Source organism: Meriones unguiculatus, chromosome 11 (genome assembly GCF_030254825.1).
Source record: "Meriones unguiculatus strain TT.TT164.6M chromosome 11, Bangor_MerUng_6.1, whole genome shotgun sequence".
Lineage (NCBI taxonomy): Eukaryota > Metazoa > Chordata > Mammalia > Rodentia > Muridae > Meriones > Meriones unguiculatus.
The window spans coordinates 42,560,380-42,588,115 of NC_083359.1; the positions used below are offsets into that span (position 1 = coordinate 42,560,380).

General features: G+C 50.4%; 1 protein-coding gene and 1 long non-coding RNA gene across 3 annotated transcripts in view; one reads left to right on the plus strand and one right to left on the minus strand.

Moving 5' to 3' along the window:
* Positions 1–128: 128 nt before the first annotated feature.
* Ppl (periplakin) overlaps positions 129–27,736 on the minus strand; it is a 46,871-nt gene continuing 19,263 nt past the window's right edge. The window contains exons 2-22 of one of the 2 annotated variants that reach the window (XM_021632388.2): positions 26,220–26,319; positions 20,519–20,673; positions 19,903–20,023; positions 19,284–19,409; positions 19,157–19,198; positions 17,877–18,038; positions 17,688–17,795; positions 17,489–17,584; positions 15,325–15,447; positions 15,053–15,199; positions 14,097–14,248; positions 13,062–13,159; positions 12,715–12,872; positions 10,645–10,823; positions 10,421–10,559; positions 9,570–9,763; positions 7,512–7,662; positions 6,502–6,585; positions 5,499–5,615; positions 5,038–5,130; positions 129–3,627 (exon numbers count right to left, since the gene is read on the minus strand). In XM_021632388.2, the coding sequence (XP_021488063.1) occupies positions 964–3,627; positions 5,038–5,130; positions 5,499–5,615; positions 6,502–6,585; positions 7,512–7,662; positions 9,570–9,763; positions 10,421–10,559; positions 10,645–10,823; positions 12,715–12,872; positions 13,062–13,159; positions 14,097–14,248; positions 15,053–15,199; positions 15,325–15,447; positions 17,489–17,584; positions 17,688–17,795; positions 17,877–18,038; positions 19,157–19,198; positions 19,284–19,409; positions 19,903–20,023; positions 20,519–20,673; positions 26,220–26,319 (5,209 nt within the window). In that variant the 3' untranslated portion in view covers positions 129–963. Of the gene's footprint in view, positions 3,631–5,037; positions 5,131–5,498; positions 5,616–6,501; positions 6,586–7,511; positions 7,663–9,569; positions 9,764–10,420; positions 10,560–10,644; positions 10,824–12,714; positions 12,873–13,061; positions 13,160–14,096; positions 14,249–15,052; positions 15,200–15,324; positions 15,448–17,488; positions 17,585–17,687; positions 17,796–17,876; positions 18,039–19,156; positions 19,199–19,283; positions 19,410–19,902; positions 20,024–20,518; positions 20,674–26,219; positions 26,320–27,736 lie in introns of both variants that reach the window. The other variant, XM_021632387.2, reaches the window with a different exon arrangement.
* On the plus strand, positions 23,334–27,001 carry LOC132646345 (uncharacterized). Its single transcript, XR_009584526.1, has 3 exons — positions 23,334–23,388; positions 26,033–26,354; positions 26,775–27,001. It is a non-coding gene; the product is annotated as an uncharacterized LOC132646345 (long non-coding RNA).

The following is a 27,736-nucleotide window of genomic DNA, read 5'->3' on the forward strand; positions in this document are numbered from 1 at the left end:
TCCTCATTTTTTCATTGCTATTGTATTTGCAACTGATTCTTCCGTGCATAGGAACCCTGATTTGCATGGAATGCCCATTGTGGCTGAGAGCCAAAGATCAGCCTCATGTGTAAAGTGATCATACTTGCTGTGAGTTAGAATCAAGCCACCAGATTTTTATTTTCATGCCATAAATAAAGTTCCCTATAACTTCCCATTTTCTTATATAATACATGAGATACAGAGAAGCAGAAATTCATTTGGTGAACAATCAATCAACTTTTGTATATCGAAATGCCAATGAGATAATGAGGAGGACTTTAAGGCACTGAAAGTAAAGCTAGCACACCATCAGTTACTAAGATCTTTGCATTTCAGAACTAGAAAACAGTCGTTGGTGCCTGACTTTTTGGCACATCCTGGCTAGCTATTCTAGCACCAAGAGCCAGGTTTTGCAGATTCTGGACACATTTTCCAGTCTGTTTCATGAGAAGAATCAGTATTGAGCAGGTACTTGCTGATAGTTCGATCCCGGAAAGAAAACTGGAATGGTGAGAAGGAAGATCAGCAGCCCTAACTGCCCAGTCTTTTGATGGGTAGAAAGAGGAAGAAAGGAGGCCTTCTGCCCTCAGTGGCACCATGTGATGTGCTAAAGCCCATGATATCTTGGTTAAGTGTGTCCGCAATATTTTTCTTGTGCTGTAGTTTCCAGTTGTTGCATTGATGATGGGAGCATGTAGGAAGGGAGAGAAGACACCAAGGTTATTAAATCATCAGAGGTGGGAGCAGGTCACTCAACCAGACTGAATGAGGCTGAGCTGAGAGATGCCTACCCAGCTGGTGTCTATGCTGTTACACAATAGCTGCACTTAGGCAGTCTGATACAGTGTGGTGGAACACTTAACGAGCAAAGACCCAGGGGGTTGCTGAGAAGGAGTAAGCCAGCCAGCCACCTCCAAAAAAAGCCAGGCAGAAGGGCTGGGCCTACTTCTGCCCAGACACCAAGACTGCCAGTTCCTGAATGGACATATCTTTATTGACGTAGCGGTCATACTGCGCAGGGGTTAGCCTGCCACTGCGCAGAGCGTCCTCAATAGAAAATTTCTTGCCAGACTTCCTGTCATGGATCACCGAAGACTCCCCATTAGGACCTTTCACTGATATCTCCTCCCAGTCACACTCCTGGCTTCTGAGCTTCACAAACATGTTCCAGTCGATGAGCCCAGCCCGGTGGGCCTCCTCTGGGGATAGCTCACGACCTGTGTCAGGGTCAATAACCACTATGGAGCGCCTCAAGTGGTTCTCCCTCTGCTCTCTCTTGACAGCCACAGAGCCTAGGCGCCTCTGCAGTTCATCGATCTCCAGATCCTTGTCCTTGGACATTTTCTTGAGGTCATCCAGTTCCTTCTCTAGAGACCATAGCCTAGAATTGAGGTGACTTCCGGAGTCCACTGTAGTAATGGTCCTCAGATCTCGAGTTTCTGTTGCTGCCATCTCAATCTCTGATTGCAGTCTCCGGGTCTCTAGCTGCAGGTTTTGCCGCTCTAGCTGTAGCTTATGGTTTTCTTCTCTCAGGAAATCCAGTTCCTTGGATGACTTGGAATTGTAGAATTCTAGCTCAGATAACTTGGCTTCCAGCCGGGTCACCTCTGCATCTAGCTCCCTCTTGCTTCGACTCTCCTCTTCTAGGCTCTTCTTGAGTCGCTGGATCTCTTGCTCAGTGTCACCCTTTTCCACCTGGACACTCTCAGAGAAGACTACCTTTTCTTTGATCTCTGTCTTCTCCAGAGCAGCCAACTTTCGACGCAGGGGCTCAAGTTCACCTTCCAGTAGCTGCCTCCGGTGCCGCTCTTCCTCTAGCTGGGCTCGGAGCAGGGCATGCTCCCTAGTCTGCTGTGGGTCCTGCTGCAGCACCACCTTCTGTGTGTGGGTCACCTTCTCACCAGTCTTGGCCTCCTCCTGCTCCAGTGCAGCCAGTCGCTGCTGCAGCCTCTGCACTTCCAGCTCAGCTGCCCTTCGCGCCTGCCGCTCACGATCCAGCTCCTCCAGCTGCCTCTCCAGTTCTGCTCGTCGGTGCTGTAGCCGCCGCAGCTCCACACGCAGTTTGTCAATCTGCCGCAGCTCGGCATCAATGCTGTTGGTGAAGGCAGTCACCTCAGCTCGCAAGTCTGGCTCATCTTCATACTGCACCACCTCCTGGAGTACAACCCTTTCCTTTCCCTGTGCCAGCTCTTCCTCCTTTTGCCGGATCTTTTCTTCCTGGGATGCCCGCTCCCCTTCTAGGTCCACATGTTTCTTCTGTTCTTCCAACAGCTGTACACGCAGAGACTCTACCTCCTTCTTGGTTTGGGGGTCTTCCTGGAACTGCAGGATCTCCTGGACCACCTCCCTAGTCTGCACCTGTGGCTTAGTGTCTTTCAGGGCCTGGATCTCCTGCTTCAGCTGGTAGATCTCCAGGTCACATCTTTCTATTAGCCTGGTCTTGTCCATGATCTCCTCCCTGAGCCGCTGGAGCTCCTGCTCTGTTTCTGGGTCGGTTGTGTATTTAATGACCTCTTTGGTCACCTCTTTGACTTCTACCTGTGGCCCACGCTTCCGTAGGGCTTCCAGCTCACTCTGGTAGCTCTTCAACTGTTCCTCAGCACCCCTGAATTTGCGCTCCTGCTCTACCAGCTCCAGGCGGAGGTTGGCCACTTCACTCTCTGCCTTGGGATCTGGCCGCACGATCTCCCGGACCTTCTCCTGTACTACCACCTTGGCATTTTCCTCTTCCAGGGCCCATATCTTTCTAAGAAGCTCTGTCTTCACCCGCTGGCTGGTGCGTGCCTTGGCAGCCTCATCCTCATACTGGCGGGTAAGATCATTGACCTCCCTCTCTGTGGCTGCATCTTTCTCTACCTTGAGCACCTCCTTGACAGTGATCTTGCCTTCTGCCATGGCCCGTTCTTTCTCCAGTCTCCTGAGCTTGGCCTGCAGGAAACTCAGCTCCTCTTCTTGCTTCTCCCTGAGAGAGCCCTCCTGCTGGTGTTCCTCCTGAAGCCTTCGGTATTCTGCCTCCAACTGGGGGTCATTCTGAAGCTTTACCACCTCTCTCTCCGTGACCTTCTCTTGCACCCTGCTTTTCTCAGCAGCCAGGGCTGCCACACGCTGCTGGAGGAGGAGCACCTCAGCCTCTCGGGCACCTTTCTGTCGCCGCATTGCCTCCAGCTCCTCCCGAAGCTGCAGGACCTCATCCTCTTGGGCTCTGTCTGGCTCAATACGCAACACCTCCTTGACCACATACTCCTGTCCCCCATCCCTGGTTTCCTGCTCTAGGGCCTGCAGCCTAAGCTGCAGTGCTCCCAGCTCCTCCTGCAACAGCTGGTTCTTGTGCTGTTCCTCAGCCAGGGTCTGCTGCAACTGCTGGAAGCTCTCCTCCAGAGTGGGGTCTGGCACTTTCTTCAGCACCTCCTTCCTCACCAGTGACTCCTGAGGCCCATGGTCCTTCAGGCTCTGAATTTCCTCCTGGGCACTCTTGACCTCATTTTCCAGCTGCTGCCTTCGCTCCATCTCCTCCTCCAGTTCCTTCTTAATTTTCCATGTTTCATCCATGCTGCTGGAGCCCAGCTTTCCCCCTTGCAGCATCTCATGGGTCACTCCTGCTTCTGGCTGCTGTGGCACAAAAGACAATGAATGCATGGTTAGAGACAGGTCTGCTCACCTAGAATTGGTTGGGCTAATTGACCTATGATCTTCTGGGGCCTCAACTAGTATTCTAAGGTTACTTAGGCTTTTAAAAGAATAAGGCAAAATGTTTTGTAGGCACAAAGGAATCTGAGGTGACACCAGTCTGCCCTGTCCCCAGGGGATGTCTGTTGTCCTTGGAGACATTTTCTACCTCTATTTTTAATGAGCCTCACGTTTACTTTTTCTATGCAAAAAGTCTGTTCTGTAATTACCGACTGGGGGGCAGAGTACCATCTTGGCTCAGAAGGTGCCACATTATTGTTTAACAGCATTGTATCTACTGTGTGGAATAGTTAAAACCAGTGCATTGCTGAGGAGTGTGAGTTGCTTCTAATTTCTTGATATGTCAGATAATACATAATAATAAATGTCACCGAGTCCTAAAAAGTAACTTTAGAGGCTGGAAAAACTCCTTGCAAGCATGAGGACTTGTTCTGTCCCCAGCACTGATGCGAAAGTGCTAGATTTGGTGCTCTAGTGTGTGTGCATTTATAATCCCAGCACCAGGGAGGTAGAAACTGGAAGCTTCCTGGGGCTTTGCTAGCTAGCCAGCCTAGCCTAATTGGTAAACTCCTGGCCAATAAGAAAGCTTGTCTCAAAAGAGGTAGATAGCATTCCTTAGGATGACACTTTGGTTGTCCTTTGCCCTCCACACACATGAGTATGTACATGCACCAGCATGTATATGAATTCACATATACAAACACAAATATGCCATTCAAAAATAACTCTCAAGCCAGGTAGTGGTGGTACACACTTTTAATCCCAGCACTGGGGAAACAGAGGCAGGCCAGTTTCTGTGTGTTTGAGGTCAGCCTGGTCTACAGAGTTCCAAGACAGCTAGAGCTACAAACAGAAACCTGTCTCAAAAAACAACAACAAAAACAAACAAAATCTCCAGAACTCTGCGGTCTGGAGAGATGGCTGAGCACTTGTTGCTCTTATAGAGGACACAGGTTTAATTCCCAGAACCTACATTGTGGCTTACAACCGTCTTAAACTCTAGTTCTAGGGGATGCTGTGCCTTCTTTTGAAGGCACCAGGCATGTGTGATGCACAAACATACAGACATACTTACATACATACACGTCGGTAAAACACATAAAAAAATTAAAAACCTTTGCTAGGTCATCAGCAGACATCTTTTGAATTGGTATGGAAGTTATCCCATGCTAGTGGAGGAGGTTGGTCCAGGCTAGCATTTGCAATGGTCCCTCTCAGAAGTGTCATCAGAAGACACTCTTCATTCACAGGTTGTGTCTCTGCGGCAGAGGAGTGTTTGATTTCTCATCTTGTAGGACAATTTGAAGTAGTATTTCTAAGATGGATTACCTGTCTCAAGAGATTCAGTGCAAACTCCAAGTTCTGTAGCCTCTGTCTGTTGATGGCATTAACCTCTGTGAACTTAGCAGCAAGAACAGCTTCCTACGGAGAAATTTTAGGTTAGCAGTTAGCAGAGAAGCCAAACAGGCTAGGATTAAAACAGTGAGAGCACTTGGACTCAGTCTGTGAAAGGCCTGGCAGGTGGGGAAAGGGGTACTTCTTACCCAATCCTACCCATAGCTCCACCCATTGGTGGAAAGGTAGACACATGGTTCAGGTTGAGTCTTGGTCCATGACCCTTGAGCATGGTGGGAGGTCCCCATGTGTCTGGTATTGTGCCAGAACCCCTACCAGCCTGCCTCTTAGGCATATTAATAACACTGCCCCAAAGCAACTTCTTTCTCCGCTTCCAATTGTATCCCAGAGGCCTGCATCCAGAGAGCCCCTGGCAGTCTGCACTTACAGCTCACCTCTTCCTTCACTTTGGCAGCAGGAGATTGCAGCTTGGCTCTCTTGTTCATATGGCTGTTCTGTCCATTCTCTAGGTCCAGCAGGGACCTTAGCTTCTCTGCTTCAAGCTCATAGTCCTGGGTAAAAGGAAGACATTGCAGTAGCCAGCTAAGGACAACCAAGAAGAAGCTGCAATGATTTATGCTCCCCCTAAGGACTCTGACCTGCCCTTGGCTAGGACATGGTTTAACATTCTTGCACATCTTCCTCGAATCTGTACCTGAACTGGCTGCCAGGAGGTCCCGAGAGCTACTAAGACAGTGAAAGTAAATTACTACCTCACTCAGCGACTGACATATAAGAAAATGTAACAGCAATTCCCCACTACTTTAGAGACACAAACTGAATGACTGACTCTTCAGACCTTCCAACAGTCCCAGAGGCCAGATGCTGTTTCCTTAGTGAACACTGCATCCTAAGCCTTTTTCCCTTTCTCCAATAGGGACCTTGACATTTCCCATCAAGTAGATGTTTGATCATTCACACAGATATTCCTGAATAAGGCTTTGCTAGCTTGTTTTCTTGTTATAAATAGAGCTGCTGCACAATTTGTTTGATGTACATGAATTATTCTTTCACTTTGCTTTGTTTCTCTTTAGAGTAAATACTCCCAAAGAGTTCACTGTTTTAAAGAGTATAACTCTTTAATGATATTGGCTGTCTGGTGCCATATTGTTTTGTCAAAGGGCTGGACCTGCACATGACTACTAGCCATTTCCTCAGTAACCTACCCAGATTCCTCTGAAACACTTCTTATTTGTTTGAGACAGGGTTTCTTTGTGTAATAAGCTCTGGCTGTCCTGGACTTGCTTTGTAGACCAGACTGGCCTCTTAACTTGCAGAGATCCGCCTGCCTCTTTTTCCCTGAGTGCTGGGATTATCGGCGTGCCACCGCACCTGGCTTCCTTTGCAACTCTTACTGCCAAGCCCCTCCTGTGTGCTCTAACAGAGTTCACGACTCACCTTCACAGCTTGCTGGTACTGCTGGGAATCTGCATAGACCTTCTGCACCTCTTGTTCCCTGCTTGCTATTTCATCAAGCAAGTTCTGTAAAACAGATACTGAAACCAAAACTGAACCACACACACAAACCCACCAGAAGTCTGAGTCCTTAGACCCTAAAGTCAACATGTTGTAGCTCAACGTGTAATAGGTGGCTTTCTTGTACACATTTGTTCACCACGAAGGGCAATGCCAAGGCCTGGGCCAGGGCCAGGAAGATGGTTATCTGTGCCAGGAAACAGGTGTTTATTGTGTGCTATGAAATGCCAGGCTCTGCTCTGACAGAGCATGTACTCCTCCAGTAAGCTTGTGAGCCAAGTGTGAGGAACTTGTTTGAGAATAGAAGCCCAGGAAAGAACAGCAAGTTGAATGTCAGCCACTGGGTTTCTGTCTCCTGTTTACCTCTGTGTGTACATGTGGAGACTAGTGGTCAATATCATACATCTTCCTCTACTGAGCGCCACTTACTTTTTGAGACATGATCTCTTACTGAACCCGAAAATCAATCAGTTATGCCACTTGCCAGCCAATGAATTTCATAGATCCTTTTGTCTCTCTGTCGTCCTTGCTTAGTGCTAGGATCATAGACAAGCTTAGCTATGTCTAGTTTTTTAGATAGGTTCTGGAGATAAAACTGAGGTCCTCATTTTGCATGGCAAGCACTTTTCTGACTAAGTTACTTTCTTAACTCCAGCCACTGGATTTCTGAGGTCCTTGTGGCATCTAGGAGGCAGAAAGCCCGACCTTGATAATGGGATCTTTCCAAAAGATCATCAGGCACTATGTAGCCACATGCGTATCTATTAGGTCAGGCCCTGTGAAGGGCACTCAAGGCGAAACGGTGACTGAGACATGGCAAACTTGTGAGGTAATGCTGAAAGCTGTGGCCCCATCCTTTGTCTTGCCCCACTGGCCTTGAGGCCTTCTGATCATCCCAAACATATACTACAAAGTAGAAGCAGCCATCTTACCTTCTGGTTTTTCAGCTTGGTCTCCATCTGGCTGAGGCTGTCTGTCTCCTGGGGCTCATAGCTGGGAGTCTTTGCCAAGAACTGGAGCATATGGTCATAACCACAGCGGTACTCATTGTAGGCAGCCCTGGCACTCTGCAAGCTCTGGGCCCTGAGGGGACAAAGCCAACCAGGTTTTGGCACAGCTGGCAGAAACCTCACTGGTCACTCCAGTTTGTGGAGGTACTCTTTTGGTTTGTGTGTATGTGTGTGTGTGGAGGGGGGTTAAGTCGGTCAGATTGGCTGGCCAGCAAGCTCCACAGGGTCTGCCTATTTCCACCTTCCCAGCTCTAGGACTGTAAATCTGTGCTACCATGCCTACCCTTTACAAGTGTGCTGGGGATAAAACTTGGGTCCCCGTGCTTGTGTGGCTAGGACTATTCTAACTGAAACTATCTTCCTAGCCACACTGAGTCTTAGAAGACAGTAGAAAAGCCAAATGTAACTGAGTTGGACAAGTTCTGAACAGTCACCAGGAAGAGAATGGTAAAGCATAGATTACTAATGAGAGGATTGGGAGCTGCATCCTGACAGGGAGAGGGGCACCCTTGAGTGAAGGAAGGCCACAAAGGAGGCCTTTTCTCCCTTGAGGAGAAAATTTCAGCATCTCTGGGGTGTGGCAAGAGCAGCACTTGCTTGGTGTTAAAAGCTTACAGGAGGAGAGGGAAACTACCTTGAAGCAACAACAATTTAAGCTCCCATGTTAAGAAAAGAAAGGAGACACACATTAAACCCAATGTAATGTACATAAAGGAAGTTAAGGAAAAGAAACAGAACAGAAAGATCTGGAACAGAAATCTCTTCTTTGAAATGATCATAAACCCATCAACTGCAACAGACTTACTAGCAGTATCCACTCCAGCACACAAGCAGAAATGGAGGAGACAACACTGACAGAGCACAGGAAGAAAGATAAGCAACAGCCCACACTGATGCTGCCACATCCACCTGCCCATAGAGGATGTGGGAAGATGGCTGGTGCTAGGGAGGCTCGGAGGCAAGCCTGATCGCCTGGACTCAGCTCTCCAGGCCCTATGTAAAAGCCAAACATAAGTATCTGTAACTCCAGTGTTCCTTTAGGGAGATGGGAGAAGTCCAGGAAGTGGGGAGCCAGCTAGCCTGACTCAGCTAGCCCAACTTATACAATGGTGAACTGAGACCCTTTTAAAAAGGTAGAAAGTGAGAACTAACATCCAAAATGATTTTCTGACCTCTGCACATTCCATGGCACATATATATATATATATACTGACACACAGACACAGATCACACACACACATATACAGTGCTGATGGATTACCTGGGGACAGGTGGCTGATCATTGCACTGAATTTCTCACTTTGTGTATGTCACTTTAATTAAAAAAGAGGAAACTAGCTGGGTATGGTGGTGCATGCCCCTAATCCCAGCATTTGGGAGGCAGAGGATCTCTGTAAGTTTGAGGCCAGCCTGGTCTACAAAGCAAGTCCAGGACAACCAAGGCTACACAGAGAAACCCTGTCTTGAAAAACAAGAAATAAAACAAACCAAAGAAAGAGGAAAATAGGGCTGGGGAGATGGCTCAGAAGTTAAAAGCTAAATGTTATGCATACATGAAGACTAGAGTTTGGATCCTTGGAACCTGTGTAACTTCTGGGTGGGCATGTGGCTCAACTGTAATTTCAGCCTTAGAAAGTAGACACGGGATGAGGATAATCAGCACAAGCTGACCAGTAGATCTAACTATATTGGTAAATTCTGGGCTTGACTGAGAAAGCCTGCCTTGGTGAATAAGGTAGAAGAATGATCAAGGATGATTCCTGACACCAGCTTTAGGCCTTCACATGGACCAGTATTCCCACACACATACAAACATAACATGCATATGAACATGCACACACCACATAAACGCACACACACACAGAAAAAGAGAATGGTTCTTGGGTGACACCAGAGCATCCCTGGCCTAGCATGACACCAGCCTAGTGTCTTGCTAAGCCAGGCCCTTGCCACAGCCCACCTGTCTGTGGCACCCCTCACCTGCGTTCCACTTGCTGGCTGAGGTTGTTGAAACGTTGGTTGAGCTTGTGTACCTCGGCCTCCTGGCGCTCCAGGTCAGGGCAGTGCTCTTGGAAGTGGCTGGCCAGTGAGTTGGAGCACTGCTTGGCCACTTGCAGGTTCTGTTCTACCTCACCCAGGAGGGACTTCTGGGCTTGCAGCTCAGAAGCCATGGCCTGCCAGATGGGCAAATAGACAAGTGAGCTCCTAGGACCCTGGCAATGTCACTAGTGCACTGGGGATTCCGGCTTTGGGAGGAGGTTCAGGCTTAGGAGAAGGAAGGATGGCTCAGCCTCCACACTTCCCCAAACTGGGCCACTTTTGCAGTGTTCTATTTCATTACAATAAACAAAGCTCTGAAAAGTCACCTTTGGCAAACTGTTAAAGGGTGGCATGTGTGCCTACCGTCCTCTAGCCATGAGGCCCTCACTGAGCCCAATCTCTTTGCTCCAAGGCTGGTCATGTAAAGGAGATAGAGAAGGACTGCTGTAGGTCACTGAGTACCTCAGTGCTCACGAAGGCAAACCTGTGTCAAGGCAAACTGGTGACAGTGGCTGTGGACTTGTCCGGAACCTTAGGCCTAGGCTGCTAGTTATGCTCATCAGGAACCTTAAAAACCTATGTTTTCTGCAAACCCTCTGTTGTGAAGTACTGGCCTTAAAATCTCCTGGGCTTCACAGACCCTAGGAACAGCCAGAAAGATGCCACTGCCTCTGTCTGTAACTCCAAATTTGACTCCAAACCTCCAGGGCCCTCAGACCCTCATCTAGTGATTGAAGCAGATGTCCTGAGCCCATAGAGAAGACTCCCTGTTCCCCAGCTCCTCGGCTTACCTCCAACTCCTGCCTCTTGCTGTCCAACATGTAGCCACTCTCAGGCATTGTGTCATCCTGAGTCAGCCTGTTCTCGTGCAAGGCCAGAAGCTCTCTGCCTCGCTGCAGACTCTTCTCTAGGCGGTTGGCCACATCCACCCTAAGGACACAGGTCATCTTATGTGTAAGGGGCAGGTGGTCCATTGACCCCACCATGACCACCCTGCAGTCCACCTGCCACCTACTTCTCTTGGGCTGCATCTAGCAGCTGGACCAGTCGCTCATATTTCTGGTTGATGTCTTCCACCCGGGTCTTCAGCAATGGTGTGGTGCCACTGCCTGGGAGGGCCTTCACAAAGGCCTCACACTCAGCTGTGCTCTGGGTCTTCCCTGGCTCAATCTGTAGCAGCTCATTGGTAATGTTCTGTGGGGATCAAGATTGCCCAGGTCAACCACAGCCCAGCAGCTCTCTTCCCTCAAGGATGTGCCCTGGGATAGTGAGAATGGCTGAAAAGGCCCACCTCCCTGGGGTGTCCATCTGGGGCCCAATCACTAGCCTGGCAGTCTGTGGGCTGTTTGTTTGTTTGTTTGTCTGTTTTGCATGTGGATGTGCACATACATGCGTGGCTATATGTGCATGTTTGGGAAACCAGAGGTCATCCTCAGGTATTCCTTGGAAGCCATCTATGTTGAGTGAGTGAGAAAGGGAGATGGGGTGAAGTGGGTTGATGTGAGCAGGCCAGAGGTAAATGTCAGTTCTTTCTATCTTTATCACATCATCTAAGACAGGGATCATACTGAGAACAGTGCTTACTGATTGGTTAGACTTACTGGTGAGTAAGCTTCATCCAAAGTCAGATTTACAGACAAATGTAAATGCTGGGGATTTTTTTTTTTTTTTTTTTTTTTTTTACCATGGATCTGAACTCAGTTTTTAATGCCTGTGTGTAAGCACTTTATAAATGGAGCCTCCCTTGAGCTCCTACTTTGTTGTTTATCTGATTTTGAGACAGGGTCTCTTACTAGGAACTGGGGCTTGTCAATTAGGCTGGCCAGCCTGCAAACCTCACAGACCCTCCTGATCCTGCCTCAGCAGTAGAATTACAAGGGTGTCCCACCAAGCCCAACTTTTAATCCTCATTCTTGCATGTGCATTATGTAAGGAAAGTACTTCACTGACTAAACTATCTTCTCAGTCCTGGATTTTTTTAATGGACATCTGGTACAAGAGGACTTTTAAAGACAGTAACTCAACAAGCGGGTTGTCACTGGACATTGGATACCCTGTCCACCCCTCATGGAAGATTCCACGGAATCTTGGGCAACCTGCGGAGCAGACACTGTGATGTGCCCATCCCACGACTCTGAAGAGTTTGGGAAGGGACACTGTGTGGCCCTTCCCCTAACTCCTGTGCCAGGCACCAGAGACCACTGAAATTTTCTGAATTCTGACTTCTCTCTAGGGTGAAGACCTTACTACAAAGAATTGTCAGGCAGAAGGACATGAGAGTAGGTGGTGATGAACAGAGACGTATGCATCTTGCCTAGTAGTTCTAGCAGCTCAAATGAGGACGAGCCCATTTTACTTTAAAATGGCTTGGGCTTGGCAGTGGTGGTACATTCCTTTAATCCCAGCACTCGGAGGCAGAGGCAGGTGGATCTTTGTGAGTGTGAGACCAGCCTGGTATGCAGAGTGAGTTCCAGGACACCTAAGGCTACACAGAGAAGCCCTGCTTTGAAAAACCAAAAAGGAGGAGGAAGAAGATGAGAAGGAGGAGTAAAAGGAGGGAGAGGAGGAGGAGGAGAGAAGCAAGGAAGGAAGAAGAAAGAAAGAAAAGAAAGGATGGAAGGAAGAAAGAAAGAAAGAAAGAGAAAGAAAGAAAGAAAGAAAGAAAGAAAGAAAGAAAGAAAGAAAGGAAGGAAGGAAGGAAGGAAGAAAGAAAGAAAAAGAAAGAAACCAACCTTGGTCTGGTTTCAGAAGCCTATCACAGTGCAAACAGAAGTGAACTGAGTCTGCAGTTTTTGCACCCCACCCACATACCTCTTACCCACAGTCTCACTCATCAGGTACCTGTTAGGACCAGTTCCTGCTATTATTATTATGGTTGTGACATCAGGTTGAAAATCTACTCAGAAGCAGTGCCAGATCATATCTGGGGGTATGCTTGAGTACCAGGAAAGAGCATGATTTGGAGCCTGATCCTTGGGTCAGCCCCTGCTCCCCAGCTGCCTCCATAATCACCAAGCACCTGCTTCAAATGTCCCAAGACCCCACAGAAGTAGAATCTTGAGCAGGAACCCCAGCCTGGCAATACCTTGAGGTCCTTGGCCCGTTCAGCACTATCCTCTATTGCCCGTCCCTGCTCAAGTGGTGGCCGCAGGATCCCTGTGATAGCCTTTTCCTGTCTGTCCAGGTCACTGGCCACTTTGTCCAAGCCAGCCAGCAGCTGTCGCCCCTGCAGATCAGAGGCATCTGTCGTAGGGAAGACAAATCAGGGGTGACAGTGAGGAACATGAGGCCTTGAAAGCCAGCTAGGACCTTGGGCAGGCCTGGTCTCCCTCTCTCAGCCCTCTAGCATCTGCCTGTCATCCATGCACAGCACAGTCTAGTTCAGCCTCTCCTCCATGTCCCTGACCCCTTTCAGGAAACCGTGGTACCCACCTCCAGGGTTTTCTGTTCTTAGCACCTCATGCCGCTGCTGGAGTGTGTGTTTGCTCCCAGCTGCCTTCTGCCGCACACTCCGGTACTGGCTGCCCAGGCTGTGAAAGCAAGAGTGTACCAGGGACCCAGGCCTCATACTACCCTTCTTCCTGATCCCCAGCCTGGGTTAGACAATAGCCCATTGGAGCCAAGAAGCTCATTGGAGGGTTTTGAAAAGTCAAAAGTACTACGTAGGGCTGACAAGATGGCTCAGTGTGTAAAGGTGCTTGCCACCAAGCTGATGACCTGAGTTTGATCCCCAGAACCTACATGGTGGAAAGTCCAACTCCAGCAAGTTGTCCTCTCATCTCTACACAAGTGCTGCCGCATGCACACACACCTTCTCCCTGCTAATAAGTAATGTGCTAAAAGTACCATGTGAGCTACTGCAAGGAGGTTTGGAAAGACTGTCTCCTCTCCTTTGCTTTTCACTGCAAGCCATCTGTCACTAGTGTTCTCTAACATGTGACCTCTGAGGGGACAGTGCACAGTAGGTGCTCGATAAATGTCTGGGGGGTGAATAAGTAAAAGCATTCCCTTGAGTCTATTCATGGAGCAAAGAATTCTCAAGCGATTCGCCACTTTAGACTGACATCAAGGAGTCAGGGCCCAGCAAGGCCAACACACAGATCTTAGTAAAATGAAGTGTTAAAAGTGAGTGAAAACAGAGAGGAAGGGGTGGGGACCTACTGAGTCTGCAAAATGAGGACCAGAGTCAGCGAAGCAGTACACAGGTGCTGCGGGTGGAATGTCTAAGACTTACAGAGGCCCAGAGGCACTAAGAGAAGATGCTTGCTGCCCTGGCCCTCGGCTAGACATCCAATTTGGCAAGCCAACCTAACCTGCCACTCTCCCTGGAGCCTTTAAGGGAAGCCAGAATGAGAGGTGTATGCCACATCCTACCCTCCACAAAGAGAGAATGGCCAGGGTTGTACATGGAGGGGGCTGTGGAGCCTAGGTGTGGGCTCACCCTCTTTCCCTCCTTTGTGCCTATACCTGTCAGCAAGAGCCAAGGCCTCGGGGTCGGTGGGGGGAATGATGAAGCAGACGGCTGGGGCAGTCAGCTTCTTCCCAGTGCTGTCTGTCAGCTCCCAGCTCTCCCCATTGTTCTTCTGCAGTGTGTAGCTATAGCCCCGAGAGATCAGGCCCTGGTAGGGACAGACCCAACAGTTAAGATTCACCCCAGGCCTGGGAGTCCAGTCATCTTCTGCCCCATTGCCCTCTAAACTCTTAGACACAGGGAGTCTTAGCTCTTCTCTTACTCAGGCCACAGAGCTAGATGGAGGCAGCACAAAGGGAACAGTCTTGACTCAGCTCCAATCTCTATTTTGCCTTCATTTTTGTTTTTGTGACAAGGTCTCCCATAACCCCAGCTAGCTTCAAATTTGCTGTGTGGCGGAGAATGCCTTGAACTCCAGATCCTCCTGCCTCCCCTCCGAGAGTGCTGAGCTTGCGAGCATATGCCATCACCTGTGCCTGGTTTACATAGTGCAGGGCCTCATGCATGCTAAACCAGTTCTCTACTAACTGAGCTACATCCCCAGCCCCTCAGTTTCACTTTGGGGAACCATCCCTGCACACACCTAGTCCAAGTGGCACACCTCTTCTGTATTCCAGTCTCCAAATGGACATATGACTAAGGCCTGGCCAATGAGACGCTGGCATTCCCCAGCCACAGGTGGCCTAGAGGTGGCTCTGAACATTACGAGGGGAGCCAATGAGAGGCTTCCCCAGGACTCCAGAGTGGCTACGGTGGTTGAGCTTGTAAGATGAAGACAGGGCAGTGGGGAAGGAAAAGGGTATAGGGGGTGCATATATACCTCTAGGAGGAAGGATGACAGGGAATGATGCCTGTGAGAGATGATCGCTTGATAACTCAGGTCTACCTGTGCCACCCGTAAGACTTCTGTGCTGTAGGTCCAGGCTGCCTAGGGTTCCAGGGAATGACTGACCTGGTCGCCCTCAAAGTCACAGAGGGCCTCCACAGGGATGGGCTTGAGCGGTGTCTCACGGCGGTACTTGAGTGGCACAACTTGCTGCCCTCGCCTCTGCAGCCCCCGCACCACATCCTCAAACTTGTCCAGAGCCTTTTCCTGGTCCTGTAAGAGCAGCACAGGGCCAGGTAAGGCCTGCTTCTGTGCCCCAGGAGGAGGATGAGGCAGGCACTGGATGGGGTCTGCTCAGGCCCAGGGCAGGGGAGGTGTGGCCCCATGCTGTTACTCACATCCAGCTCCCGCAGCAGCAGCTCTATCTGGTACCGGTCTTTGAAGTCAGGGCTGTATTTCTGGTTCAAGTCTGAGTCCACCTTGCGTAGCAGCTCCTGAGCATCCTTCATGTCTTTGTGAAACTGAGGAAGATCCGAGGACTCCATCAGAGATGAAAAGCTATCACAAGCACCCTGACTTCTGGCTATGGCTTCATGCTCATCCCTAGGTGGGACTGGACCTCCCACTCACCCTAAATTTATGATGTGACCCATTTGGCCTCAGAGGGAAGAAGCTCCTCAACACCTCCATTCTATATTGTATTCTTTTAGATGACAGTAAGTTCAAGCTTTTTCTCCGTGTGCCAGAACATCCTAACAATACAGTCATATGCTCACCTTCAGCTGTAGCCCCTACATAGGATAGTGACCTTGCAAAAATCTCACCCAGTGAAACTGCCCTGTGTAAGTGTACTTCCTGAGTTGCACAAATCACCCAATAATGCATTACTCAGATGCTATCTGTGCTGTTTAGCAGCACCTAACCATACTTTAATTCTAAGCCTTGATGGCTACCTCCTCTTCTTATTCTGGAAAAGTCCCCTCACCCAGTTTTTGGTCCATCAACATTTTTTTTTTTTTAAGACAGATTTCTCTGTGTAGTCTTGGCTGTCCTGGATTCACTTTGTAGACCAGGCTGGCCTCATTCTCACGGAGATCCAATTGCTTCTACTTCCCGAGTGCTGGGATTAAAGGTGTGTGACATCACCACCCAGCTGGTCCACCAACTCTTGAATGACTCATTTATTTTAAGTTATCCGCTGGGCTGAATGCTTGGCCTGCTGCCTTGAGTGGGACTTTTGGACCTTTGTGAAATCTCATGTGGCTCAGATATTCCAGCAAGAGTCATGAGGTGTCCCCTGAGTTCAAGTTCCAATCTTAAGACCCCAGATCAAAGTGTGGTGGCACTGTCACCCTAGCCACTCGGGAGGCTGAGGCAGGAGGATTACAAGTTCAAGTTTACCACTTAGTAACACAATCTCCAAACAAAAGGTAAAAGGAAGGCTGGGGATATAGCTCAGAGGTGGGGGTCCTTCCCTGGCATGTGTGAGGCCCTGGGTTGGATCTCTAGCATTGGGGAAGTGTGAGGAAGACCCTACATTACGACAATTACCTACAGTTCTTATTAGAAACATACATTCCCATGAAAACAGAGTGTCTATGAATAGATGGGTATGCAAACAGGTGCCCACCTTGACAATAGGCAGCTGCTTGGGCATAAAAAGTAAAAAGCGTAAGCTGGGCACAGTGGCGGACACCTGTAATCTCAGCACTCTGTGAGTTCAAGGCCAGCTTGGTCTACAAAGTATGTCCAGGACAGCCAAGACTACACAGAGAAATCCTGTCTCAGGTGGGTGAGGTGGAGAATAAAAAGTGCAGAAACATGCTGTGCTGTGCCAGGATGTCATGCTCAGCGAGAAAATCCAGACACATAAGGACAAGAGGAATGAATGGTCCTGTATCCCTTATTGCTCACTCTAGCTAATACCAGGCAAATCCAGAGACAGTGAGTGGGTCATCAGGCTAGTGGAGGAGGGGCAGGGAACTCAGTTTCTAGTTGGCTGATAAAGTTCAGGAAACAGAGGGCAAGGTTGCCCTGTATTGTGAATGTAACAAATGGTACAGTGGTGGAAATGAGCTGGGCATGGCAGAGGTTGAGGCAGGAGAATTGTTGAGAATTTGAGTTCAAGGACAGTCTGGCTTATATATTGAGAACTTGTCTCAAAAAGGGGAGGGATAGGAATGTTAGTTTTCTTGAATAGGGGGCTCAAGTGGCAAGGTTTATGTTTTGTATAACTCAGCAAAATTAAACCCTAGCATTGGGGAAGCGTGGAGGCAGGTGGAGTTGGAGGCAGGAGGATCGGGAGTCACAGAGAGTGGTTAGCCTGGGCTACACGAAGTCCTACGTCAGAAAATCAAAACCTTGGTCTAGTGAGATCACTGAGCAAGGAAAAGTGCTCATGTCGTTAGCATGATGACCTGAGTTCAGTCCCAGGACCCCATGGTAGAGGGACAAGAACTCATTCGTGGGAAGTTGTCCTCTGGCCTCCATATACATGCAAGAGGCCCTGCACGCACCCCAGAAGGCCCGAGCCCTCTCCCCTGCCTGGCATCAGGTGGGCACCTGGTGGTAGTCCTCCATGTACTTGAGGTGGCTCTCCTCACAGATGAGAAGGTTCAGGTACTCTTTCCATTCTGCGTGCACGGCTTCCATGTGTGCCTGCCGGGAAGAGGAGAGACCCATTCCTGCAGCCCGGTGCCTGGGATACTGAGAGGGGGAGGGTAGCAAGAGGGAGGTGGCTGCCTATGTGGGGCACGCCTACCTCGATGGAGTTTCTCCCTGGGTGCTCCGCTGCCAGCAGCTGGTCGCCCTCCGTGTGCAGTTTGTTGATTCTTTCTTCTTTGGCCTCCAGGTTCCGGTTGATAAAATTCTGCCAGGGAGCGGATGGGGTCAGCACCCCACTTGGCAGCCCTGTGTCCCACACTAGAGGTGCACCCGGCCCTGTGCCCACCTCATACTGGCGCCGGCGGCTGGGATAGTCCAGGTTGCGGTCGCTCCAGTCATACTGCATGCGGCCCTTGGCCTGCTGATCCAGCCAGTACAGCTCGTTGGTGCATCGCTGCATGTAGTCCTGCAGTGAGCTCAGGTGCTGCTGCCGAGCCTGCGATGCTGCCTGTGGGAGGAGAGCCAGGCGATGACCGCACTGCGGCCTGGCTCGGTTTCCCTGCCCTCCGCCTATGGGGCCTGCTCTGCTACTTTCCAGCCAGCCCACCCTTGGAAAAGCCAGCTGATCCTCTGAAACATTCACTCACAGGTGGTTACTGAACACCAGCTAGACATGTAGCATGGTTTTAGGCACTGGGGACAGAACCGTGAACAAAGGAAGAAGATCCCTGTGGGACTGATGACCCCTTGAAGCCTCAGTTTGCCAACTGTAAAGTGTCCACCCATAGGTAGACTGGCACACAGCTGGCACTCAATAAATGGCAGCCATGTCTTCTCTCTCTTTTTTGTTCAATACAGGGTTTCTCTGTGTAGTCTTGGCTGTCCTGGACTCAGTTTGTAGACGAGGCTGACCTTGAACTCATATCGATCTACCTGCCTCTGCCTCCCCTAGTACTGGGACTACAGGTGTGTGCCACCACACCCAGCTGGCAGCCATGTCTTCGACATTTGCTACATTCTACATTTAACATTTTGAACTTATTTATTCACTTGAGACAGGGTCTTGTGTAGCTAAAGATGGCCTCACACTTGCTATGTAACTGAGAATGACCCTAAACTCCTGATGTTCTTGCTTGTTCTCTCAGGTGCTAGGATGACAGGTATGCAGCACCATGCCTGGCTTTATTTGGTGCTAGAGCTTCGTGCCTGCTAGGCGAGCATTCTACAGACCAAGCTACATCTCATAGGAGCATCTGGAGCCACCGAGATTAGGGAGGCTTAGGCAAAACTGGGAGGCTTGCAATTTGCTCAGTAGAATAAAAAGAATGACAGACATGCTCACATTCATTCATGCATGTGCCTGTGCACACACATGCCTGGACCATGGTCTAGCAAGCATATGGCATCTACTTAACATGCAGAAATGCTGCCCAAAGAATTAAGTAGGGCTACTTGTAGCTCGGTTGGTAGAATGCCAACCTAGATAGAACTCATGAAGCCCTGGGACCTATCCCTAGCACCTCACAACTGCTCTGGTAACACTGGAGCACACTGTCACCTTTAGAAGGGCATAGTGCCCCCAGCCCATAAGCCTCCTGTCCTCTCCAATCTCCCACGGCTTCTCACCAGCAGCTTCTGATATTTGGCCTGGAGTTCGCTGTTCTGCTCCTGTGGGCAGAGCCAAGAGCTGAGGTTAGACCCAGGGCGCCCCTCTTTGTCTCATACCTCCAAGAAGACTCCATCATATACACACCTTGTCCTTGTCCTTGCCCAGGTGGGGCCCAATGGCTTTGACTTCATTGTGGAAGATGTTGTGTTGCTCCACCTGGCTGTCCACCAGAGGAAGGTCTGTCCCAAAGCCCTGGCTGCTCAGCTTGTCCTGGTGGGCAGAGGTGGAGAGACACCAGGAAGAAGATGTAGACGCAGCCTAACTCACAGGAGCCCGGCTGTTGGCCACTCACTTCTCTGCAGTGAGTGGCGGCAGACATGTCTGCACTACCGCCAATGCTCCTGCGTGTCATCCCTCAGTCCCACAGTGGCCTGCGGGAACCCTGGTCACTGTTTTAATTTTACAGGTGGACACACGAAGGGAAGCCCCTTCCCCAGAGTCACACTGCTGACAGTTGCTGCAAAGCCATCCAGCTGGGACTGCCACAAGCTTTGCCTTGGGGAGACATGCCTCTCAGTCTGCCCGCATAACCCTGCTAGGACACCAGCAAGGTACCCGTGAAGGGGTACGGCACAGCTGGTGGCGAAGGAGGTCAGACTGTGTGACTCCAGGCTCGGTACTGCCCTTCGATGAGGCCACTGCTCTCAGTTACACTATTCAGGACCAAGGTGCTTTGAGGTGGTGACCCTGTTCCAGGCCATACCAGCTTTTCCTCCACCAGTGCAGCCCAGTTGACCTTTGGGTCAGCCTCCTTCACTGCCAAGCTGTACATCCGCTTGTGTTTTCCCCGCAGGTTGGTCACACGCTCTTTCAGCTGGCGGATGCTGCATGGGGGAGAACCCATGTTAGTGGGACTTGCCCAGATGATCACCATGTAAGCCTACTGTTTCTTTAAGGGCTACTACAGAAGGTTTTGGAAGAAATGGTCAAGGCCACTCGCTCACTGGAGCACATGCCCAGCAGGGGTACAGGCAGGGATGTGTCACATAAGGACAAGCAGAGTGGACATGGAGCATGAAAAAAAACCTGGCCCTATGGGGCGGGTGCTGGTGTTGAACTGCAGCATGGGCCATAAGCTCAGGAGGCACGAAGGCCATAAAGACATGAAACAATGCGCTCATCAACTCCCAAAGCCTCAATCTCCAGCCATGGCCTTGTCATTAAGTAGAACTTAAGGCCTCTGGTGCACATGCTTGGTGCCCACCTGCCCTGTGACACCCTACAGGGGAGAGAGGCCCTGAGAGCCAGAGAGCCCCAGCCCTCCTGCCTGGACCCCAGCCTAGCATGGTCACTGGAGACCACACACAGAAGAGACTTACTCCTCAGCGATCATGTCCCCCTGAGGGTGCTTCATGTGTTTGGCGATGGCTGAATCTGCTTCCAGCACGTACAACAGCTTTTCTGAGTCAGACACATTCTGCAGGGTCGTGTCCCGGTGCTCGGGGAGCTGCCCCTCCTGCAGCCGGGCCAAGTCCTGAGAAGGAAAAGAAAGTAACAGTGGAGACTCAGGACCTGAGGGGCAGGGCCAGCTGGGGCTCCTCTGGCGTTGTCCAGACCGGCTCTCAGCAAATAGCTGGGCACTAGAAACAGGGGTGAGTGGTCCCACTGGTGCCTGGGCATGGCTCTGCCTACCTGGTGTCCATAGCCCAAGCTGGGCAAATGCCCGCAAGGCAAGGTGACCTCACAGGCAGAGAGGGAACAAAGGGACCCACTTTGGCTCCAGTGCTCAGGGAGGCCCCTCTGAGGCACTGACGTAAGCTAGGATGAAGGACAGAAGGGACATGTGTTCTAGGCAGAGGGAACAGCCTGTCAAAGGCCCTGAGGAAAGACAGAGCCAGCCATGATGAAGGGACCAGTAAGAGCCTGCTGGAGGCAGGGGTGAGAGGGAGACCAGAGCAGAGTGAGGGCTGGTCACATGACCTGTGGACCCAGAGCACAGCAGAACTCCAAGGCAGGAGCCAATCACATGGCTCCTTTTATGCCTAAGCTGAGGCTTCTGGGAGCCATGTAGCAGACAATCAGAATTAGAGTGTAAGCTGGGACAGCTGGTGGGGTTTGAGAGCACTTGGGTGAGCTGGGCCGTTCTGTGCTGGGCTGGCCACAGTGGTGGGGGCAGAAGGAAGAGAGGGGGGGTAGATATTTAAGAGTTGATAGTCTCCCTGTGAGTCTAGAATCTGTTCAGAGAAAACAGCTAGTTAGCAGGATGGGGGGTTCTTTCTTCTTTCTTTCTTTTTTTCAAAGGAATCATTTTTTATTTATCATTTGTGTATGTGCACACAAATTTTTGGATACCTACAGAGGCCAGCAGAGGGCATCAGATTCCCTGGAGCTAGATTTACAGGCCGTTGTGAACTGCCCAGCATGGCTTCTAGGAACAAACCCTGGCCTTGACATCCCTCTAGCCCCAGGATGTTTCTAGATACGGTCTGTCCACGCCAGTAGCCATGAAGCCTGGCTGTGTGCTAGTACCAAGCTGGGGTCCAGGTGTGAATCGCTAAGGGTCTCAGATCATCAGGGGATGTGAGGATGCCAGGGAGTGGGCTGAAGGCAGGATTGGCAGTGCTGGGGCACCACAGCAGCATGGCCTCCTGCTGACTGGATCCACCTGACTTGAGAAGAGCGAGGCTGAGGCTGGGAAGCCTGGTGTGTAGGTGCTTGTCTAACAGGTGCAAGGACCTGGATTCTATCTGAGCACCACAAAAACCAGAAGAGAGAATGTGGGCCAGGGACGCATCTCAGTGGTGAAGTAATCCCACCAGGACAGTGAGACTGGAGAGAAACACACACAGTGGCTAGGGTGACAAGGTGGCCAGAGGGTGACACGGTGACCAGGAGTGTGGAATCTCACTAAGGTGAAAACCCCCCAACAGGTGGACCCAAAGGCAGGAAGCAGAGGAGAGCTGCTAAGGACAGACATGAATCGAAACTGCAGTGAGAGCCCACTGACACTGGTCTGTGAGAACTTCCCACTGCTCTACTGAGGTCCTAAAAATACTGGATGACACACCCCAGACCATGCACCTGTTAAGGTGTGAAGCAGGCATCACTTTTGAAAAAGGGAAGAAAGGGTGTGTGTGAAGGTGACTTCAGCACTAGGGAGGCAGAGGTAGGATAACCAAATCCAAGGTCAACCACCAGTATACAGCAAGACCTTATTTCAAAAGACTTAGGGAAATGGGGTTGAAGAGATGGCTCAGTGGTTAAGAGCCCTGGCTGCAGAGGACCTGAGTTCGGTTCCCAGCGCCCACAAGGCAACCTCCTGTAACTCCAGTTCCAGGGCATCCAAAGCCCTCTTTTGGCCTCCATGGGAACCAGGTATGCATGTGATGCACAGACAGAGATTTGGGCAAAACACCCAGACACACACAACAAAAACGAAAAAATCTTCAAAAACAAAAACAAAACTAGGAAGCGATCTGATAGGATTGCTAAGTGTGAAGCATCAGCCACCAGGCCTGACGGCGGGGATTCCCATCCCAGGACCTACAAGGTAGACAGAGAGAACCAGCTGTCATGTGTCATGTGCTCTTCATATGTGTACCACAGTTGGAGCACACACAATAAACAAACAAACAAACGCATGTTAAATAAACAAACGAAGGGAGGAAGGAGAAGGAAAAAGAGCCAGACTCAGCTATAAGGTCAGTTCAAAGCCAGCCTGGGCTTCATGAGTCTCTGTCTAGAAGGCAGAGGAAGGGGAGGAGGAAGAAGAGGAGGAAGAGAACAAAGTTGAGGACATGGAGGTGCAGCTCAGTGGCAGAGTGTGTGCTTAGCAGATGGGACCTTGGGTTGCAACCAGAAAGAAAAAATGACAAAAGGAACAGAGCTGGCACAGTGAGGGTATAGAAGGACTCAGCTCCCTGTGGATGAGGAGCTAGGATCCAGGCTTCCAGGCCCTGGCTACCTGGGGAGCTGGAGCAGGATGGAAGGCTGGCTCCCCCGGTGGCTTGGCCCTGAGGCTGTGGAGTTGCCAGCCAGTGGGCCAGGCATCCCTGAGCTGGGGCAGGCAATGCAACATACTTCCTGGCTTGGGTGGAATTTTATCCTCTCAATCACTGGCTGACCCAGGCCAGTGTCAAAGATTAATTTTTCAAAAGCAAAGTCTGTTAATCATTACTGAGTCCCACAGGTGAATCTTGGATGGGAACATGTCTGGCTGAGATAAGGAGACCTACTCGGGAGACAGTGGGTGAGTACCTGAGGGCTCAAGTCAGCCACACTGGACAGTGAGTGGGGCTAGGGAGGGGTCACTTTTAGGGGGTAAGCACCAAAGGCTTTCTAGAAAACTCCTAACTAGGTATTTTATACTGCCTAGGTGAGTGTCTACTCCAGCACTGACTCACAGGGGTAAATTCACAGCTGGGGGTCACTTCTGGGCTCTTTCTGTGAGTTACACCCTGATAAAAATGGTCCTCCAGACCAGAGGGACTGACTGGCCTGGTGCTTGACTGGCTCCATGATGAACGGGTGGGAGAGCGAGGTGGCCCAATGTGGGTAATGGACAGTGTTGCTGGAGGAGCTAGGAAGGGACCACTCCATCCTTCAGGCTTGTCTGCAGGTGCAGACATCTGCACGTAGGCATATAATTGGACAGCTCTGTTCCTAGGGCCATGTAGGTCTTGCAACACAGAGTAGGGGGGGTGACTGGGGCAGGGGCTGGGGAAGAGAGCAGGGGCCATAAAGGTGATGGAAATGATGTCAGCACTGTGCTGATGCCAACAGAAGGGGTTAAGCTTCTGCTACTCAAGTAACTCTCACCAATTTAGAAAAAGAAAAAGAAAAGTTCAGGAAAATGTTTGGGCAATATAACGAATAAATAATGATGCCTTCTGCAAACAAGGGGGGAGGGAGGAAGAGAAGAGAAGGAGGAGGAAGGGAGAGAGAGAGAGGCAGAGGAAGGATATGATATGGCCCATGGACTCTTCAAAAACTGGCTGCTATTTTTTCTACTTTGTTCTGTTGAAATTAAGAGGCAGCTCATTGCCAGGTAGTGGTGGCATACACCTTTAATACCAGCTCTTGGAAGGCAGAGGCAGACAGATCTCTGAGTTTGAGGCCAGCCTGGTCTACAGAGTTAGTTCCAGGACAACCAGGACTACACAGAGAAATTTTCATGAAATTTTGTTTTGTTTTAAACAAAACTAAAGAGCCAGGTGTGATGGCACATGCCTTTAATCCCAGCACTCAGGGAAGCAGAGGCAGGAGGATTGCTATGAATTCCAGGCCAGCTTGGTATACAAAGATTGTCGAGGACAGCCAAGGCTACACAGAGAAACCCTGTCTCTAAAAACCAAAAAAGAAAGGAAAAAAACAGCTCAGAGCTGGGGTATCACTCAGTGGTATAGCACCTGCCTGATGTGCCAAAGTACCAGGCTCTATCCCCAGCAGTACATACATGCACACATGCACAGGCAAACACAAAGGGAAGCCTGAACCTGCACACACACACACACACACACACACACACACACACACACACACACTCACACACATACACACACAAGAGAAGGTTAAACTGAAGTGTAACTGTGCTATCCTGAAGGTCAGGGCTGTTGGATGCCTCTGAGGATTCTATGGGATTTTAACTATTGTTTATCTATCCTAAAACGTTAGTAATGAGCACGCACTATTCTGGTGAGAGAAACACAGATCCATTCCCAACACCATGCTTTTCGTTTAGGCAAGAAAACAAACAGAACACCATTGCAGGGTGCCAGGAAGGGGACAGCAGGAAAAAACAATCAGAGGCACGAAGGGAGGGGACAGGTATTCCGAGTGGTGAGGGATATAATCTGGGGATCAGTGCTCAAGGACCCCAGGCAGGAAGGTGACCACATTCCTGAGTCCTTGCAGGACCATCCTGGGCCAGGGCTGACCACCCGGTTTCCTGAGCCTAGGGACCCTACTTGCCACCTGACACCCCCATCTCTGGGTACTCCGTGCTGTCTGTAGACCGGCTTTAGGACTGCACACCTAGTTTGTCAGAAGAGGCTGTAGTCGGGAGCAGCCACAGCAGGGACTGGAGGTAACAGTGGGGCCTGGTGGACCATGACGAAGGCCCCACCCTCGGTCCCCCACTGTCAGCGCTGGCTCTTAGTCACCTGGTGATTAACATTCAGAGGAAGCTCCCGACTACACCAGAGTTCCAGATAAACAACAACTCACACTAGAGTTTAAGTGAGGACAGAACAGTGCCGGGGCCCCCGACACTCAGGGAAACTGCTCTGAAATTCACGTGTAACCCGGCTTTCTAGCTTACTTTCGTTGCCCAGTTTAGCAGTTCCACTTGCAACCATTCCTGGGGCCAGCTGTCACTGTTTAGTCCCCAGTTCTTCTAGCACCTCAGCCAGAAGGCCAAAAGAGGACTTCCCTAGCAAGCCCAATGTCCTGGGCTTCACCTCCAGCACTGGTGTTCTGGGGAGGGAGGGTGTGGGATAGTGATATGCATTCCCCAGCAAGGAGGCTGCAGACTGCGTTGAGACATTGGAGGCAGCCTGGGAGAATGCCCCTGGTGTCGGCGGCAGCAGCGTGGAGCTCCAAGCTGTACCTGCTGGGTGTCCTGGAGCTTTCAACCTGACTAAGTGGGTGCTCCTGCCCTCTGAGAGGGAGTCACACAGTGGAGAGATTGCTTAATGAGTACAAGTGCAAATCCTACCCCAGGTTAGAGCTGGAAGAGTTCTCCACACCTGGAAGATCCTGGGTACGCTGAGGAAGGCTCTGCCCAGAATAAAGCTCTACCCAGGAGAAGCTTGTCTTCTTGAGGACAGTAGAAGCCAAAGAACCCCGCCACTGTTACTAGGTTACCAATTCACCGCCCTCACTTTTCCTCCCAGTGCAGGAACTCGGTGTTCCGGAGGCACTGGGCGGGTCCTTTTCCTAGCCATAGCCACGCTGAGGGCTGCAGGTCTCTTAGCCCTCACTCTAGATGCCAAGAGCAACCACAGAGACTTCTGGATGCGTGTGACCCTGGAGAAGGTGTTCTGGGTGAAGAAGGTCCTGGACGGAGGACTGGGCACTCACGCTCTGCATCTTGGCCTCAGTGTCCACAATGTTCCTTTCCACCTGGTCCGCATTCTTCTGCAGCTGCTCAATCAGGTCTGAGAGTTCCTTGTTGGAGATGCTGTGGACAGAAGGAACAGAGATGTGGGACTCAGTGTAAGCCTCTACCCTTCAACCTCCCATGCTGGCCCCACCCTGGGCCCTAAGCAGGACCTGCCAACCCAGCCAGACTTCCAGGAGCTAGCCTGTCCCTACAGGATGAAGCCATTAACACAGAGCACAGGGCAAGGGTACCAGCGGCCTCGCCTTGTCCATTGGATTTAAAGTTCCTATTCTGTCATGTTGTCAAAGCATGAGATTTTTGTTTATGTATTTTCCCCCTCTGGGTTTGGCCTCTCTCTGTTGGCTGGCTTCCACACCTAACTCAAGCCATGCATGTTAGAACTGAGACAGATGAGGGAACCCAGCCCTCCCTGTGGCACTTTGGGAGTTGAAGCGCTTAACCCTTAAAGCACTGTTGAAGTCTGTAAAAATCACCATGAGTATTAACGATAGTCCTTTGGGTTTTTATTGTAGGTGCTGCCAATATGCATGGTCCAGTAAATTAGCAAAGATACTGAGGATGAACTGCCCCTTGCTGCCCTGACTGCCTCATGCAAAAAGACTGCCAGTCAGACAGGATAGCAGGATTGCCCTTCTGCTGGCTCTGTCTCCTGCACTCCATGGACACCTTAAATAAACTACATGACAACCACAGCTTGTCATCATGGCTCCTGAAGGCAGCTGGAGTCAGAACTTTTTGAAACAGTTTTGTGTTAGACTTTTTGATGTCACAAACCTTGGTGAACTCAAGATGACCCTACCACTATTCATACCCAAGCCAGAGGTGGAGCACTTCTCCCAGACAGTCTATCAGAAGGACTGCTCTGATTGGTGCAAACAGGAGCCTTCATTTGCATGCAGGTGTGCCTTGGTTGGGCAGATGCCTCCTTCGCCTTTATAAGCAAGTGTTACCTGACTTGAGTTGGCTGGAAGCTTCCCTTCTGGGCTGCCTCCCCTGAAATTGTCAGGTTGGGCATCATTGCAAAAGTGAGGAGCCCTGGCACCCAGCAGCCCTGACAGTAGAAGGGGTTAAGCCACCGAATGGTGGTCAACAATGATGGGAGGAACAATGGCAGCTTCAATGTGAAGCCACAGAGATCTAGTCAGCTGCTGAGGAATTCTGGCTTCGTAGGCCTGCCTGAGAGTCCCCCTAGGATATGGCCTGCCTCGGGATATGGCTGAGCCTGGTAGTACAGGCTTGTCTTCCCATCTACTTGGGAGGCTGAGGCAGGAGAATCACACACACTCAAAAGCCTGACAGGGTTACACAGTGACTTCAAGGCTGACCTGGGCAACTTAGTGGGACCCTGGGTCCAGAACCTAGGACACTGCATGCCGTCTCTGTTGCTTTTCGGGTTCTCTAGGGGACCTGGATACCCACCAGTGGCTGAAGACCAGCCTGGCAGGTACTAAAGAGGTGAACAAAGCCGGAGACA